The following is a 19,313-nucleotide window of genomic DNA, read 5'->3' as shown; positions in this document are numbered from 1 at the left end:
GTCGTCGTCATTCGTTCGAGTGTTTCGTGAAAACTAGTCAGCAAAAAAAAAAAGAAAAAAAAAAAGAGTACAACAACAACAAAATAACAAAGCGCCAGGGGCAGACAAGGAGGAGCGAAAGAGATGACTGTATTGAAATGAAAACAATGGAACTGCAAGGAGATCGTTGCATGTTCGTGGTCGTCCCTCCCTCTTCTCCACCCCCTCCTAATGTTTTTTTTTTTTTTTTTTTAATATTCATATACTTATTTATTTGCTCTATAATATATACTGTACAATTTATATCTAACTTAATTTAACGGACAAGAGTATGTTGGGACTAGGGGCCCCGCGGACTGCGGTACTGCCGCAAAGCATTGCTTCGCAGTGGCGTGGACACCTACTCCGTCTGCTCCTTCCGCCTTCTCTCCAAGGACCTAAGCGTTCGCATCACGCTAGAGGCGAACTCCGCGGCCGCTTCCCACACCTTCGGGTCTGCCAGCATCAGCGGCACCAGAGTCTCGGTGCTGACCCTAGACCCTGCTGCTGTCTCCAATGTCTGACGCTCGAGGTCAAACCTGTGGCAGTCGAAGAGGACGTGGCGAGCGTCCTCCTCTATGACTGTGCCACACTCGGGGCACCAGTCCTCTGTCTCGTGGCCGAAGCGCTTGAGGTAGCCGCGGAAGCAGCCATGTCCGCTCAGTGCCTGGCTAAGGTAAAAATCCACCTGGCCGTGCTTCCTTTCAACCCAGCATGCTATGCTTGGGATGAGGGTGTGGGTCAATCGGCCTTTGGGTGAGTGGTCCCATCGAGTCTGCCATCTGTCTATGCTGGTCCTTCTGGCGGCGTCCTTAATTTCTGCTTTGGAGCGTACCTCGGCTGCACTGTCCGTCATGGCATCATGGATCTCCTTCCTCTCCCTTATCAGCTCCCTGAGCGGAACTTGCCCGGCAATGACTAACGCGGCTTCGTCTGAGATGGTCCGGAACGAGCACGCGATCCTAATGGCGCACAGTCTGTACGTTGCCTCAACGCCTCGCATGTAGCTCCTCACCTTCGCGGCTTCTGCCCACACCGGTGCGGCGTAGAGCATCTGCGACGTCACGACGCTCGTCAGCAGTTTCCTCGTTGCCTGCTTTGGCCCTCTGGTGTTTAGCAGCATCCTGGATAGCGCTCCCGCGGTCCCACCGGCCTTCGTGTGGACGTATTCCAGATGCTCTTTGAAGGACAGGCGCGTGTCGATGAGGACTCCAAGGTACTTGATGGACCTCTGCGATTCGATCGCGGTCCCACCAACCTGCACTCTGGCGGTCTCGACCACTTTACGGCTGGATATCAGGACCGCCTCCGTTTTTTGGGCCGCCCGCTCCAGCCCGGCGGCGGCTAGCCACGCCTCGACGGCTTGTATGGCGACGTTGGCAAGCTCCTCCACTGCGGCAAGTTCCTTCGCTACCGCCACTATTGCGACGTCGTCAGCGAAACCCACCAGGTTAGTGTTGGCTGGCATCGGGAGCCGTAGGACCCCGTCGTACATGGCGTTCCAGAGCAGAGGTCCCAAAACGGAGCCCTGCGGGACTCCGGCTGAGACTTCGTATGCCCTAGAGCCCTGACATGTGTCCATTGTCAGCACCCTATTGCTGAAATAGCTGCGCGCTATATTCAGTAGGTAGCCCGGGATGTTGAAGGACCTCAGTGCCTCCAGCGTCCGGGTCCAGTCGGCCGAGTTGAAGGCGTTCCTAATGTCCAGTGTCACCACCAGACAATAGGACTTGGTTTCGCCTCTCCACCTAGTCCCAGCAATGGCTTCCTCCGCCGTTTGTACGACCCTCAAGATGGCGTCCAGCGTCGACCTCCCTATCCTGAACCCGTATTGGTTCCGGGAGAGACCGCCTGCTACTTTGATGGCTGCGCTCAGCCTCGCACCGATCACCCTTTCGAAGAATTTTCCCATGGAGTTCAGAAGGCAGATGGGCCTGTAGGAAGAGGCCACCCCTGGCGGCTTGCCCGGCTTGGTTAACAGTAGCAGCCGTTGCCTTTTCCACCTCTCGGGGAACGTCCCCTCCTGGAGGCATTTGTTGAAAAGGCCCGCAACTTCCCTCGGGAGTAGAAGAAGTGCCAGCTTCAACGCGCTGTTGGGGATCGCATCCGGACCCGCATCCCCCTCCTAATGTGTGTCTATGTGTTTGTGTGTGTTTAGGTGCGAGTAAAAATAAATATAGCGAAATCTTATTACAAAATTACAAAAATATGCCATAAAATCAATAATAATAAAGGAAAACTCGACAAACAGCTGCAAAAAACAGACAAATAGCCGCCAGAAGCCAGAAGTCAGAATCCAGAACTAGATCAAACCCAATTAAGTCATCTTCGTGCAGTGAGTGCTCTGGAATAATTCCGAACAGTGCAGTGCAAGTTTTTTGCAAAACATTTACAAAACGCAGTTCCACTCCCGATTCTGGGTAGGAGGAGGAGGAGGATCACCACCACCCTCATTGGATGCCAGACCATCGACCGTCGCTGATTGCAAGCTGAATTCTCAACCCACCAGCAGCCAGCGCAGAAAACAACCCTATGGATGACCCATCAATCAAGAAACGGTGAGCTAAAGCCCTGAAATGAATGCCCAGAATGCTCCTCCCAGATCCAGATCCAGAACCAGATCCAGATGCTGTGTTCTGAGGAAGACTCAATCGCCGGAGGAATCCACATATTACTCATTGGCGTAGTTTGAATTGTGAAAAACGACGATAAATCTTTATTTCCGTAATGTAATATACGATGTATTTTCCTTCCCCTACGTACTATTCACTCTCGTATCCAAAGTATGACATATGCTCTGGCCTACACTCTCCTCTCGTTCGAACATTATAAGCTTTGGGGGATATTTGCTTATCTAGATTAGTCGTGGGGCAGTGGGGCAGGCAGGCAGGCATGGAAGGGAATCCAGATTTCAGCAGTCCGAGCTGCTTTGCTGATTGCTTTTTGGCCATAGGTTCTCTCAAATGGGGCTGGTTTTGTTTGGTGGTTCGTGGTTCAACCACATTCGATGACTTAATGCCCGCCGCATACAGCAGAAACTAAGGAGCGGCCGGTTTTGACATTCTACTACCTTTATTTTGTTGGCTGGGGTAAGTTTCAGCCCCAATAGATAAGTTTAGTTTTGGCCAGCTGAAAAGTTAGTGTGAAAGCGTATGCAAAATCAGTTAACTATATCGACTCTTGGGCGGAGAGAGAGAGAGAGAGAGGGGGAATGCGTGTGCTACTCAATTTATTTGCCTGACATTGTGGGCTTTAACAGGTTTTACTGTCTGTCATCTGTCCACTAGTCATCGCATCGTTTTCTGATGTGATGCAGTCAGACTTCCTCAAAGAGCGCCAGAGCAGGGGCAATACGTTGTATTATTGGAATGGCAGTGGGGGTCACTCTCGGGCCAGCGTTAAGGTAAACATTGGTTTTATTTTTGGGGCTTCTGCTCTGCTCGACGGCGGCTGTTCGGCTGCTAGGCTGCAATGGGAATATATACCATAATTTTTAATGGATTCGGCAGGCGGGAAATGAGATTTTATAGCAGTCCAAAGCAAAGGCAGCCCAGCCGCATATATGCGACGGCGATTCTATTCACATGCAAAACGATCAAATAAACATCAATTAAACTGTATCTATTCTTTGGGCTGATTTAATTTTAGCTCAATTAAAAGAGAGACTGAACCGAACGAACGAACGAATCGGGCGCAGGCCATGACTTTCATTACATGTCTGTCTGTCCGTTGGTTCTTTTGATTATCCACTAATCTGGCTAATCACAGAATGTCAATTGTTTGTGGTTCCGGTAGCTAGAAGACCTTCGCCCACCGAGATACCATATTAATTGCTCTCCCTTTCGGGCATCCTCTGCTTCCTTATCCTTGCAGGTTAATAGATTTGTGCACCGACGAACATGATTACGATGAAGTTCAGGAGCTGCCAGAAGAGTCAAGCATTCAGCAGCAACAGCAGCAGCAGCGGCCCTTGGAGTCATCATCAATCGCCACAACGAGCAGCACGACGAACGGTGGTAGCAGCAACGCGGGAACGGGAACTGGAACTGGAACTGGCACAACGCCAGCAGCAGCAGTTGTTGTTGCCGTGGATTCTGCCTTCCCCAAACCAGAGCTGCCTTCGCCCAAACAGAAATCTGTGAAGAATTCCAAAAACAAACAGAAGCAAAAGCAGTTGGCGAACAAATCGAAAATACCCCGATCCCCATCGTTGGCTAGCAGCCTGAGCAGTTTGGCCAGCAGTTTCAGTAGCCACAGAGACAAGGATAAAGTTAGGGACAAGGATAAGGATAAAGATAGGGATAGGGAGAGTCAGAGCAGTTCCGTGCCACCACAGACCCCGCCATTGCCAGCCGGCTACCAGCAGGCGAACAAACAGAGCCAAATGAATGGTGAAGCCACTGCTGGTGGCACAGCACCAGCCACACCCACAGCCCACCACAATAATAACAATAATGTAGCCGGGGATAATCCTCTGCTTGGGACTGCAGATCGCAGTAGCCTCAACCTGACAACACCCATAGGGGGCAACCATCCCCAGACACCGATAGCGGGCGAGGGAACAACGCCAGCGACGGCGCCAACGACGCCAAGTTTAGCATTACCAAAAAATTTTCAGTATTTAACCCTGACAGTGCGTAAGGACGAGAACGGATATGGGATGAAGGTGAGTGTGGGCATCAGTCGCCTTTATTGTGCTCCAGGATAACATCTTTCCCTCGCCAGGTCTCCGGCGACAATCCAGTGTTTGTGGAGAGCGTTAAGCCTGACGGGGCTGCCCAGGTTGCTGGTCTCGTCGCTGGCGATATGATACTGAAGGTCTGTCGTCTCTTCGAGCGTTTCTACCTAGCATTCGACGGGGTATTCTCATGTTTCTGGTCTCCACTTTCAGGTGAACGGACAGGAAGTGCGCCTCGAGAAGCATCCCACGGTCGTGAGTCTGATAAAAGGTTTGTAAATGCCCAGTGGAATATATTGCTAGTCGGTATCGAAAGAGTGCGGTGCAAAGCAGATTGCGCACTCTTTCTTGGGCTTTGGATCGCAATGCTAATTGGGATTGGGGGGGCTTTCGGCTGACGGGACTGCCGGGCAATTGGGCTTCTTGTCTGCCCAGCCCTCTTCCTGTCGTTTCCTGCACTTGGGGCAGTCGCACTGCGGCTTCTTTGGCATTCGCGGCTTGTAGATGAAGTCATCCTTGAATCGCTCCTTGCACGGAACCTTTGTCTTGGGACATTCCTTGTCATTGCAGAACGATGATTGTGTCCCGTCGTTGGGCACCAGACCCGGGTCCGTTGGCTGGCCACACTTGCACTTCGATTCGGCGCCGGGTTTAATCGGCTGCACCAGTGGCCTCTCGTCGATATGTTTCTTGGTTGTAACTTCGTTCTTCGATCGCTTGGACATGAAGTCGCTGTCACCATCCCAGGCACCTGCTCCAGCCAATGCTGCAGAAACGAGGGCACGGCGCTGATAACTTCGAAGAAGGCAATCACCACCTGGTTGTAGTAGTGTACACCAGAGAACCTCCAGCTGCCGTCGGTGTTTCAACCGGTGTTTCAACCGTTTCAACCGACGGGCCCCATGCACCGAAGTGTTTGGTGGCCACAACCACAGCATAAACCACGCCTGCCCGCACAATCAAGTCGATTATCATCCTGTGCCAAAAATGTTCGGAATTGCTATTTAATTGAGAATTTGGATATAGATGAAGTTTAAAGGTCGGGAATCTAGACGGGCACACGTTTGCCGCATGTGATGTCTTTGATCTTGGGCGATCGGATTGGCTTGCTCTCCTCGGGGGTGGAATGCAGTTGCTCCTCATAGAAGCATCCCCGCAGCTTTTTCTGGGAGCCCGAAGCGTTGTTCGGCTTCTTCTTTGGCAGGACCACGTTATGTTGCAGTGTTGTGGCCAGAATGTCGTGGGTTTGCTTCTTAAACTCGGAGGCCCAGTCGGGCATACGGAGAGCGAAGTACATTCCCCGCTGAATGGCCAAGTTGCACTTGTAGTGGGCCACAAACTTCCCCTCGGCCTCCGGGGACGGCGGGAGGGCCTCTGCATCGAATGATCCCTGGTCCATGGCATGTACGACGTGGAACAGTCCTTTGGCGGCGGTGAACAGTCCACGCACCCCAGTTATTATTTGAGAGGCCATGATAATGATAATTTTGGTATACTTTTGCTTGTTTCTGCTTGATTTCTGTATACTTATTGTCACGGGTGGGCCACTTATCATCTCCTTTAAACAACCGACATATGCTGTTACCCAAGTCGCTCGCTACACCGCTCCAGAAGGCGGGGATCTTGAGAGTCCGCACCGTATCGCTCCAGGCGTCCTCGATGCTCTGCCAAAATGGTTTCGGTGGTGGAGGCTCACAGATGCCGCCTTTGGTGCAATACTTTCGCTTAAAGTCGTCCGTCCTGCGCTGTAGATCACGTTTGTCATCCTCATCGAAGAGGATGTTCTTGCTGCCATCCTTTGCCACCTCCTCGGGAGCGCAATCTGGTTCCTCCCGCTGGCAGTCGACCAATGCAGGAGCAACGTCCCTCTCGCCCAATCCATTGATGAATAATACGATTCCGGCGAAACCCATTAACTTTAAAATTTTGACCACAAACATGCTTAATTTTGAGCGCGGGATTACCCGGGAAATTCTTTCCATTGTGGGTGATCTTGTCCCAGAAAAAACCAATGGAATTTAGGAGGTTTTGGCTTTATTTAGACAAGTAATTCAAAGCTCCTTTCCGCCGTACCTTTTGCAGCCTCTACCATTGTGGAGTTAGCCGTGAAGCGCCAGAAGATGACACGTCCAGCGTCCGTTGGTGTGGTGACCACGCCAATGACACCGATTCTGTCGGGAAGGGATCGAACCGCATCCATTACAGGGCCCCAGCCGGTCGACGTAAGATCATGATTCCGAATTCGATTGAATACTAAATCGATTTGTGTTGATTGATTTTCAGAGCATCAAGCGTCGTGAGATGGAATCGTACAAGATTCAGACGTTACAGAAAATGCTGGAGCAGGAGAAGCTGAATCTGGAGCGACTGAAGAGCGATCAGAACAATCCCAGCTACAAGCTGTCGGAGGCGAATATCCGTAAGCTGCGAGAGCAGCTCCATCAAGTGGGAGCCGAGGTGAGTGCTGCCACGGACCAGCAGCAGTCGTCTGTCCGTCTGTTTGTCCCCATCCCGGATATTAGGCGCAGTAGCAGGAAAATTTGAATTAACGAAGCTAATCTCCAACAAAAAACATAACCAACCTTCCACCTGCAGCAGCCATTCGTGGCGAAGCGCTCTCGCTAAACAATAGTAGAAAATGATTTGGTATGAGATTTGTGGAGAAATTAACGCGAGAACCGAAGCAGCTTCGGATGATATGGATGATTGCTACATGATCTCTCTTTCTTCTCTTCCATTTCGTGCTGTCTTAACGAACCCTAACTGCAGGATGCACCAACAATCAAACTCCAAGCAGCCGCGAGCAACAAGAACACCGCATTACTAACGCCCAATCAAATCCAACACTTGTCTACGTCCGCCACTCACAACAATCCGCATCAGCATCAGCAATTCCATCATCTCCACAGCCACAACAACTATCAGCAGCAACAGCCCCTAGCACACCACTCCTCACCCGCATTCCTATCCCTCCTGCCGCGTTCTCTCTCGTCCCTGTCGCTGGGCACACGCAAGAACCGGATCGAAAAAGACTTTGTTGCCTCCTCGCCGTTCAACAACACGGCGGACTTCCCGCAGCACCAGCGGATGCAGCACCAGGCCGAGGCCATGTCCCAGTCCCTGCACCAGCACACATCCACACCGACCATGCAGCAGCAGCAGCAGCAACCGTTCTTCCATCCGCACCTCCAACAGCTACAACAACAGCAGCAGCAGCATCGGTTCAAGGAGACTCCCAAGTCAGCCGCCGGTTCGAAGAGCAAGAATAAGTTCCAAATATCTAAGAGCCTGATCGAGGAGGATGTGCCGCCACCGCTGCCGCAGCGGAACCCTCCCAGGCAGCTGAATCTCGACCTGAAGAACGGCAAGGCATCACCACATAGCGGGCATTTGATGGCGCCCGTCTCCGACCTGGACAGAGCCACCAGTCCCCAGCTGAACAGATCGCAATTGGGCGTCAGCGGCAGCAACAGCAACGACAACAGCAGTCCCAGCAGCAATGCCAGCAAGTCCAAGCGATCGAAGATCAAGACCAAGGCACTGTCCGATCCAAAGATGTCCACGCAAATGTTTCTGCAAATGGAATTGGCGTGTGCCCCTGGAGGAGCCCCCGGTAGTTCACTCGAAGTGGACGGTGGACCGCCACCATTGCCCCCGCGTCTGCCGGGCATGATGTCGGAGGATATGAGTCGTGGCAGCTGCCAGAATCTGGCCCAGCCCAACTCCCTGAACACGATGTTCAACTATCCCCTGGTTTCCACGTGCACAGCCGTGCAGAGCGACAACCTGAAGGCGGCCTTTCCGCTCTCCCAGCGGCCGAACATTGTCCAGCAGCTGCAGCAGCAGTTAAGCAGTGGCCAGGCCACAGCCGTAAGTAGCTAGCCAATCGATCGATCGATCCATCACTCTGAAAGCACTTGTAACTTTTAATCCTTCACTGCCTCCTTTTTCCATCTCTCTAACATTTTACTGTATCTCATTCGCTTTTATATAACAAATGAAGGTCTGGTTGCTGGCCAGGCCTAAAGCTTCATCCCAGTCTAACATTAACATAAAAAGAACGAGGGGGAACGTTGTGAGTTGCTGCGGAGACCGCAACTCTACAGTTATACCCGATACTAAGTCAGTATGGCTCTCCTCCGGCAGACGCCGCTAATATTAAACGACACGACAAGGAGTGCGTGCGAGAGAGACAGAAAATCAGTCTTAGCGTGACGTCGGGGGCTGCGTAGCCAGTGCAAATTGATTTGTTCCTTTTGCCTATAAAAATGATCTGATCTGATCCAGATTCAGCAATCTGATAGATATAGTCATTATCTATGATTCTGCGTTTTTAGTTTTCTCGAATGTGCAATATTGTGGATGCAACAGATTTTCGTCCTTTGTGGGGGCGGAAAAGGGTGGGGCGAAATTCTGAGATATACGTTTTATAGTGAGATCTAACAGAAGTGCGGATACCAAATTTGGTTACTCTAGCCTTAATAGTCTCTGAGATTTGTGGATGCCCCAGATTTTCGTCCTTTGCGGGGGCGGAAGGGGGTGTGGCGAAAGTTGGACATGAAACGGTCAAGGTCCGATATCACAGGAGTGTGGATACCAATGAAATTGTTTTCTTGATTCTGGCTATAATAATTATACGATCTGGTTCAGATTTTACACTCTAGAACATATAGTCATCCTCTACGATTCTGCGTTTTTGGTTTTATCGTATCTTTAAAAATGTGGATGCCACAGATTTTCGTCCTTTGTGGGGGCGGAAGTGGGCGGGGCGAAGTTTTGAAATATTTTTGTAGCAGTGACATATCACAGAAGTCTGGATCCAAAACATCGTTGCTCTAGATCTTATAGTCTTTGAGCACTAGGCGCTGAAGGGGACGGACGGACGGACGGACGGACGGACAGACGGACAGACAGACAGGGCTCAATCGACTCGGCTATTGATGCTGATCAAAAATATATATACTTTATGGGGTCGGAAACGATTCCTTCTGGACGTTACACACATCCACTTTTACCACAAATCTAATATACCCCAATACTCATTTTGAGTATCGGGTATAAAAAGAAACATAAACATTGACACTAACATTAACTTTACTTTGCTTCTGTGCTAGCCTGCCACTAACCGCAACCGCAACACACTCTTTCGAGCACACACAACAGATATACTGATACTATGCTCGTATGTATGTGCGGAAATTCGAAATTATCTTATCATTTATGTGGGCTTCTTTGTATCTGAGACATAGAATTTTGAAAGAGTAACAAAATGCAGGAGTAATATGTACTCGCATATGCCTAGACGCATTCTTGTGCCACAATTTGGGTATGAGAAATGTATAGAACATGGACAGCATAGCATGATCTTATATTTTGTTCATCTTCCAAACACAATTTACCCCCCTCCCACCGACAGACCCTGGGACAGACACCCAATTTGGGCAAGAAGAAACACCGACGCGTTGGCTCCTCACCGGACAATATGCATCCAGGTGAGAATCCTTCGGTAATCGATGCGTAGAAGAAGCTTTAACTGATATTTAAACAATCTGTAGATCGCCTAACGAAAACCACTTCCGGTTCGTGGGAGATTGTGGAGAAGGATGGGGAAGTGACGCCGCCAGGAACACCGCCGCCACCATATCTGACCAGCTCTCACATGACGGTGCCAGAGGACCCAAACGAACAGTCCATGGGGGCTGCCGGAGCTGGAATCTTCATTGAATCGCATCACTATACGACAATGGGAGGTACTCCGTCGCCGATACCGACGTCTCTACATTCCAGCCATTCCATACAGGCGGCACAGTCGAACGACACGCAGAAGGAGATCATCTCAATGGAGGACGAGAACTCGTCCGATCAGGAGGGGCCCTTCATCGACGAAAACGGGCCGTTCAACAATCTCACACGCCTTCTCGAGGCGGAGAATGTCACCTTCTTGGCGGTGTTCCTCAACTACGTACTCTCGAACTCGGAGCCGGCGCCGCTGCTGTTCTACCTGATCACAGAGCTCTACAAGGAGGGCACTTCGAAGGATATGCGCAAGTGGGCGTACGAGATACACTCGACATTCCTTGTGCCGCGCGCCCCGCTCTCGTGGTATCGCCATGACGAGTCGCTGGCCAGGGAAGTGGACAATGTGCTGCAGCTGGAGTTCGACAAGGTAGAGATCCTGCGAACCGTCTTCCTGCGCAGCCGTAAGCGCGCGAAAGATCTCATCAGCGAGCAGCTGCGGGAGTTCCAGCAGAAGCGCACCGCCGGCTTGGGCACCATCTACGGTCCGACGGATGAGAAGCTGGCCGAAGCGAAGACGGACAAGCAGCGAGAGCAAATCATCGACAAGTATTTAATGCCCAATCTTCAATTGCTAACGTGAGTTGCCATCCATCTCCTTGCAGGATTATCCATTGACTATCTTTTTAATTTGTGTGTTGCAGCGAGGACTTTGAGAAGGATTCACCGACAGAGGGTGTGCGCAAACAGGCCCTGTGCTCGGCCCTCTCAACGGTGATCTATCGCATCTTTAACACGCGTCCCCATCCCAACAGCATTGTGGAACGTGTGCACCACTTTGTCAGCAGAGACAAGAGCTTCAAGTCACGTATAATGGGTAAAAATCGAAAGGCGAGTGCTTCACTGTCCGGCAATAGGTGACATGCCTAATATTCCTCCCTTTGTAGATGAATGTTCGTGGTCATGCATTGATATTGCGTCAATACTATGAAGTGACGCACTGCAATCATTGTCAAACGATTATATGGGGCGTTAGCCCCCAAGGCTATCATTGTACAGGTGAGTGGCTCTCAATACTTCGCCCCTATTCCGGACTAATCCGAATACTTGCTGTCCACTTTGTAGACTGTAAACTGAATATACACCGTCAGTGCTCGAAAGTCCTGGACGAGAGCTGTCCCGGCCCACTGCCGCAGGCCAAGCGGATTGCCCATAACGATAAGATGAGTAAATTTATGGGAAAGATTCGACCACGCACCAGCGATGTAGTTGGAAGTAAGTTCAAGCTCTTAAGTCCTCCAATGGGAAACGAACCATATTCATATTTTCTGTTTATTTCCATTACTCAAGATGAAAAACGCAGCCGGCAAGATGAGGACTTGGACATTGATATGACTATAGGTAAGTGTCTAGTCTTTATCCAATTACCTATCCTAACCCCAACTCTCTCTGTCTGCGATTTTAGAGCGCGGACAGTCCTCGATTGTGCGCCAACCATCGGATCGTCGCCCGAATGCGAATATATCAATGCGTTCGAATGGGAATGCATCCTGCAACACCTCTGCGCTGAACAGCACTGACCTGAAAAGTTCGTTTCATGGCAGCAGCGCCAACGACAGTATTAACCCAAGTGGCGGCGCCATTTGCCCCATGGAACTGTCAACGAGTGTGGCTTCAACGGCCCCATCGAGCAGTGGTTCAGTCTCTGCCGGTCTGAGCGCTTTTGCCGAGCTGAATGCACCGGATACGGTGGACAAAGATGCGCGTAGGGAACGGTGAGACGAGAGGAACTTGATCTCCACACATATACAAGTCTTAAATTTGTTATCCTTTGATCCTCCGTGCAGATACACCCAAAATCCGCAGCACAAGAGCACGCCAGTGTCTGTGAATCGCTCGGAGTCGTACAAGGAGCGCTTGTCCAACAAAAGGAACCGCAACAGTCGCCGCAAGACCTCTGATCCAAGTTTATCGTCACGTCCGAAGTAAGTTTTGGTGGCATCGATTTCACTGTCCCCCACCCACGTCATCAGCTTGTTTCTGCCTTCTATAAATTGTACTTACACTCCAAGGACATTGCCTTGCCGCTCCCTAAATTCTCTCAACGAAAACATTTCTCTTTCTGTGTCCCTGCCACTGTCTGCTATCTGCTGTCTGGGGGCACAAGTAACCGGATATTAATTTTACTAATTAATGCGAATTGCGTCGCAATGCAATCAATATGGACTCTGACTCGTCCCCCTTCCGCTGTTGCGGTGTTGCAAAAGTTTTCCATTCATTTTCCATTTGGCATTTACTCTAAAGGATGCGCTTTAATAGTATATGTATTTAGGAGGCACTGTGGATAGTTGATTAGACGCCGGCATTGGCATCGATTATATTGTCCGCCTCGCTTTCTGCAGCGTAATGTAGGCCACGCCACGCTAAGCCAAGCCAATCCAATCCCATCCCATCGTCCATCGTCCTTCCCATCCCAGACCGGCTCGTCGTGGGCAGTCCTGGCCGTCCGTAATTTCTTCGTTTCCTGTTGACAAACTGCATGAGTGACTGGCTTCCACATAGTACAACATTTAGCTGTGAACACTCGTCGTCGTTGGTGTCTTGTAACAGTGACCAGTGACAATTCTGGTGCTGAATTTGACTCATCGTGGTTGCAGCTGCATAATCGAAATAGAATAAACATAGTTATCTGAACAAACGCGGTGATAATGGAACGAAATATACGCTTCAATCGGAGTAAAAGTTTCAAGGCGACTCTTAACTATAACTACAAGTAAATGAATCATTCAATTTAAGGAGTACCTTAGCATCGAGTGTGCATCGAGTGCAAGTGTCTTGTGATTAAGGCCTGCAGCAGACACCCATTCGAATTGGGAAATATGATTGATTCGGTTTCCAGGCAGCATGCGCTCGCCTTTAAGTGTCTTAAATTTGTATAGCTAGTTGTGTTTGTTGGTAGTTTCCTAGCAGACCTTGGGGGAATCTTTCGTGAATTAATATTAACATAAATATTTGATTTTTTTGTGTCTTTAAGTGAGGAACAACTGGATTTGGGGCTCTCGAATGCCAACTATGTGGCCAGTTCCAATTCTAGTCTCTCTTCAGCTGGTGGCTCCGAAAGCCCCAGCACATCGATGGAACACTTTGCGGCTAGTGGTGCGGCAGGAGGGCCCGCCAGTGCTGGGGCCCTTGCCGTGTCAAGAGAATTGAACCTGAATCAGCATCCCTATTTACTCAGACAGCAGCATGCCCAGCAGCACTGTCAGCAGGACTCGTTTCAGTGCGGCAGTGTGGCGGCCGGTGGTAGCAGCGTTGCCTCCAGCAACTCGAGCTTTTGGAGTGCGGGACACCCACTGAACCGGCAATGGAACATGGACAGCGACGACGACGAGGATCTCAATGAGGCCGATTGGAGTTCAATGGTGGCGGCCGAGATGCTTGCAGCCCTCACCGATGCCGAAAAGAAGCGTCAGGAAATTATTAATGGTGGGTCTCGTAGAAAAACTCCCTTTCGATGTGTATCAACTTATTCAAATGACTTTCCATGGCCATTCCACGCAGAAATTTATCAAACGGAACGCAACCACGTACGCACCCTCAAACTGCTCGATCGCCTGTTCTTCCTGCCCCTCTATGAGAGCGGGATGCTCTCGCAGGACCATCTGTTGCTGCTCTTTCCACCCGCGTTGCTGACGCTGCGTGAGATTCACGGAGCCTTCGAGCAGCAGCTGAAGCAGCGACGCATCGAGCACAATCACGTGGTGAATCACATTGGGGACCTGCTCGCGGATATGTTTGATGGCCAGTCCGGGGATGTTCTGTGCGAGTATGCGGCTCAGTTTTGCGCGCGACAACAGATCGCCCTCGAGGGGCTGAAGGAGAAGCGGAACAAGGACGAGCAGTTGCAGAAGTTGCTGCGGAAGTCAGAGTCGCACAAGGCCTGCCGTCGCCTCGAGCTGAAGGACTTGCTGCCGACCGTTTTGCAGCGCCTGACCAAATATCCATTGCTCTTCGAGAATCTGCACAAGGTCACGGTTCGGGTATTGCCCGAGAATACCGACGAAGCGGAGGCCATACAGCGTGCCGTCGAATCCTCGAAGAGGATACTCGTTGAGGTGAACCAGGCCGTGAAGACAGCCGAGGATGCTCACAAGTAATGATATCTCATGATGCCACATCACTTCCAACAGAAACTAACAATCTTCTCTCAATTGAATAGACTACAAAACATCCAGCGCAAATTGGATAGATCCTCCTATGACAAGGAGGAGTTTAAGAAGCTGGACTTGACGCAACATCGCCTGATACACGACGGCAACCTGACAATGAAGAAGAACCCCAGCACACAGCTGCACGGCTTGCTCTTCGAAAACATGATCGTGTTACTCACCAAACAGGCAAGTCTATCCACAAGGCATTCTATAAGCAGATAGCCCTTTTACACGTCTGATCTCTCTGCCCCTAAGGATGACAAATTTTCGCTTAAGAATCTGCACACTCCTCTGGTGGTCAACAACAAGCCGGTTAGCCCCATCATGAGCATTGATGCGGAGACGTTGGTGCGCCAGGAGGCGGCCGACAAGAATTCCTTTTTCCTCATCAAAACAAAGACATCACAAATGCTGGAGCTGCGTGCCCCCAGCAGTTCCGAGTGCAAGACGTAAGTTCCCTGGGATTTTGTGCCCAAATTGAGATTTGATTTGAATTTGTGATTACATTTGCAGATGGTTCAAGCACATCTCGGATGCTGCAGCACAGCACTCGAAGCATCGACCTAAGAACGCTTCCAAAAGCCATGACATACCGCATTCCAATACCAAGGAGTCCCTGGAGCTGGCGTCCGAGTGCCCGCAGCCAATGGCCGCCACCGCGACTGTGACAACGACACCATTGGCCCCGATGCTGCCAATAGCCACAGTCACGCCCGCACCTGCAACAAGCAACAGCAACGTCAGCAGCGGCAGCACCACCTCTGGTGGCGTCCAGCTGCGAAATGTTCACCGAGAATCGACGGGACCAAGCGACATCGATGCCGATGCCAAGCAGCAGCGTCTTAGCCAGAACGTTGTTAACCGCTCCATGTCGATACGCAGCAGTGGCGATGGTGCTGGCACCACCAGCTCGTCCAATGGGTCAGCGGACCAGAACGACGTCACTCTGCGCCACTCACAGTCTGTGAGGGAGAGCCAGGGAGCCAGGAAGGGGGAATCGGCCGGCGAGGAGCGCAACTCGAGCTACGGGCTGGTGGGAGGCCACTCAAAGCGCGACAGCGCCAGCATTGTCTGCTCGAACAACTCGAACAACACGCGCACGTTGTTGATGCAGAGTCCGCTGGTGGAGCCCACTGCTATCCAGATAAGCATTAGTCCAGCACATACCGCCAAGCCGGTACTGACGTCGGGCGAGCGCCTGCGCCGCTTGGACGCCTCCATACGAGGCAATTTGCTGGAGAAGCAAAAGATCATTTGTGATATCTTCCGTTTGCCAGTCGAGCACTTCAATGAGATTGTCGACATTGCCATGATGCCGGAGGCACCCAAGGACAGTGCAGATATTGCGTTGGCCGCCTACGACCAGGTGCAGATCCTAACCAAAATGCTGAACGAGTACATGCACGTGACGCCGGAGAAAGAGGTCTCCGCCGTCTTGACGGTGGTCTGCGGCCACTGTCACGAGAAGGAGAAGCTCCGCAAGAAGTCGACTCTGGTTTCCGCGTCGCCGCCTCCGCTGCCCCCACCGAATAGACAGCATGCACAAGCGCAGGCACAAATACCAATTTCCAGGATGATGCCCAAACTGCAGACTCTCGATCTTGAAGATGTGGCCATACACGAGGACGATGACGGATACTGTGAGATTGATGAACTGCGGTTGCCTGTAGTACCCCTAAGGCCACTGACTGCACCCACCACGCCATTGGCTCCGTTCAGAGCAGCTCCACCAGCACCAGCGACAGCGCCAGCATCAACACCAACCACAGTAGTGACAGCTGAGAGCAGTAACTCCAACGCGGATATTAATCAACGGCAAAGCACTCAAAGCACGGATGGTGCTCAGGAGGATTCCCCGTCACAGAAGAAACAATCCGAAGCGAAGGGCAAGTATGATACTGACAGTCCTGCCGAAGCACTCAAAACTGAGACAGCACCAGAAGATAAGCCGCAAAATACAAATGCACAAACGGACCAGCTGGCGTCCGCAGAAAAGGAAACTATTGATGTCGAGAAAACTGAGGAAAAGCTTGATTTGGCAATCGCTGGAGCGCACAATGACAATGTGGCATCGGCATCCGCTTCGGCATCTGGATCTGCACCTATGCAACAGACTCAGAGCAGCGAGGAAACAACAGGAGCAACGAATGCAGACAAAGACCACGTCGGCGAGGAAGAATCGGTAGCTATCTACGATTTGTTCGTCCATTGTAAAGCCACTGATGTGTGTGATCCTCTGCAGGTGCAGCATATCCCGCTGTCTATGGTCGATAGCTCGACACAGACAACCGAAGCACCGACTGAAGCAGAGAAACCAGCAGGTTCAGCAGTACCAGAAGCGCCTTCTGCGTCGGGCAGCAGCTCCTGTGGGCCGATCCGCATACAGCATGCCAGTGTGCTGGAGCCCAGTGTTCCCTGCCATGCGCTCAGCAGCATTGTGACAGTACTAAATGAGCAAATTTCCATGCTATTGGTAGGTGCAATTAGGTTATATTGATCAATCATATCCTCAATCATAACAATGTTTGATTTTTCCCACAGCCAAAAATTAATGAGCGCGACGTGGAGCGGGAGCGATTGCGTAAGGAGAATCAACACCTGCGCGAGCTTTTGAGCGCGTTGCATGAACGCCAGCGAGTTAATGATGTAAAGGTATGTGCCACATAGACAGACCGATGCCACAGTAAAGCGAATGCGATTGCTAATGCGTTTCATCCGTTAGGAAACTCCCTTCGATATTTCAAAGCTGATGAGTGCTGAGGAAGTGGAGTTTGATGACGATATTGACGCCATGTCCAATAGTTCCCTGACGCCGACACCATACGCCGATACCGACAGCCTCGACCAGCGCCAGCAGCAGCAGCCAGACTCGGACAACGGAGGCCACGAAGGTGGATGCGGATGAGGATGTGGAATAAGAAGATTGGAAGCTTGTTCACCTTTTTTGTTGTATAAAAAACATATATTTGTTCTTGTTTTCCCCCCAAGACGCACTGGGTCCAATTGAATTGGTGGCGTTTATGTTTTACAAGTAGCCTTCATAGAGCATGCCTTTACTACTGTTAATATTATAGCTACATTTGTTTTCTTAAATATATTCCACTCCAGATCCAATAACACTCGAGTTAAGCTAATGTCCTCGTAAAACTAATTGAACACATATACATACACAGACTATATATATATATATATGTATACATATGTATATGTATGCATATTACCTACTTAAATAATATATACGCTAAATACACAATGTTTGATACATTTATAAAGAACAATCAAAAATAAAAGTAGTTATTCAGATTTCCGAATTTAATGAAGTTTTCCAGCCGAGGATGTTGGCCGTTTCTTCCTGCAGATCCTTGGGGGAGACTACGAGACTCCAAATAAAGCAGCAGTGTAACGTCTCGATCCACCAAATTACGCACGCAATTAGCCAAACAAAGCCAGGAGCTTTCCCAGGAAAGCTGGGATCTAACAAAGTCGAACGTAATTTGCAGCCCTTTGTTACACTTGGCTTGTTTCCCAGAGGGCAATGCCGGGTAGCTGTCGACCCCAGGGCTGGGTAGTTCCCCTTGCCCACCAAATGTAGACAAAAAGGAGACATACTACTTCTCGGGACATCAAAACTAACAACAACGTAAAGACAAAGAAAATCATAAACAGACGGCTATCAAGTGGGTGAAGCTTGGGTGTTATCACTTCGCGCGCCCGCCCTACCTGTGGCCAAACACAACGTTCATTTTGGCCGCCCTCTGCTGGAACGGTAACGCCTGGCCTAATCCATGGCTTACGCCAAGCGTCCTTCCTCTATTTTAAATTTACGGCATCATGCTTCAGTATATATCCAAGCTTTAATAATTATAAATTGACAATTTCATCTTTCTCATTAGTAAATAGCTATACTCAAAATGATCACTAACCACAAAGAAACACCAAAACGTTCGACACAAAGGCAAACAAGGAAATAACTGCTGAAAGTTCGTTCAATTAACAGGGATACCCTCACCCATACGTAATGGAATATGTGTAGATGAGTGGATCCAGTTTTACGGGAGTTAAATTAACTCGGGCCCCTACGGAGACTTAACCTACCAAGAGCTCTTGTTAAGGGTCCCCGGGACATAAACAATAAACAATATTTTTCCACAAATAGCTCGGCCAAATACGGTGGACTGATGGGACCCCCGCGTCACCCACTAAGGGTTAATCTTCTGGAACCGAGCAGCTGATCGCAGATTTAGGTTCGTGAAAGGTGTTGGTGTTTTTACATATTTTTTTCAATGGCCAAGATTTTACGTTAAACGGTTTAAGCTAATACTAAATACTGAATAAAGGACAACACACGGAACAAAATAACATTTAATGTGGAACGGTGTTTAGAGTGCGGATTATGTTTTTTTTCCCTTTAAGTTCAAACGACGCGGGCGATCGCTGGCCGTGGCCGGTCAGCCCTAAATTTATATAGGTCCGAGTATACGTGTGCGCGTGTGTGTGTGTGAATAGGGTTTCGGGTTTTTACGTGGTGAATGAGACCAAACGTGTGGCACGCACTGGAAAGCGATGCAACGATCGTGCGGTGTGGCTAGAATCGCCCTGGCAGCTAAATCGTCCTCTTTCACCCTCCCCCTTCACACGTCCCGCGCTACTTGGCTCACACACGCGCAACT

The 19,313-nt window shown here is 50.2% G+C and overlaps 1 protein-coding gene and 1 pseudogene across 1 annotated transcript; one reads left to right on the top strand and one right to left on the bottom strand.

Annotated features, from left to right (window-relative positions):
• The first annotated feature begins 2,252 nt into the window (after nucleotides 1–2,252).
• Nucleotides 2,253–17,778, top strand: LOC117190636 (annotated as a pseudogene).
• LOC117185862 lies at nucleotides 4,894–6,758 on the bottom strand. Its single transcript, XM_033395684.1, has one exon. It carries the CDS (start codon nucleotides 6,249–6,251, stop codon nucleotides 5,745–5,747), a length of 507 nt encoding a protein of 168 aa, XP_033251575.1. The 5' UTR covers nucleotides 6,252–6,758; the 3' UTR covers nucleotides 4,894–5,744.
• Nucleotides 17,779–19,313: the final 1,535 nt, after the last annotated feature.

Source organism: Drosophila miranda, assembly GCF_003369915.1.
Source record: "Drosophila miranda strain MSH22 chromosome Y unlocalized genomic scaffold, D.miranda_PacBio2.1 Contig_Y1_pilon, whole genome shotgun sequence".
Lineage (NCBI taxonomy): Eukaryota > Metazoa > Arthropoda > Insecta > Diptera > Drosophilidae > Drosophila > Drosophila miranda.
The sequence above is the reverse complement of the archived record's forward strand: the minus strand, read 5'-3'. Positions and strand labels throughout refer to the sequence as shown.

What these genes read in the sequence shown, in the direction of transcription:
- LOC117185862 (XM_033395684.1), bottom strand. Translation starts at nt 6,251, where the DNA reads ATGATAAGTGGCCCACCCGTGACAATAAGTATACAGAAATCAAGCAGA.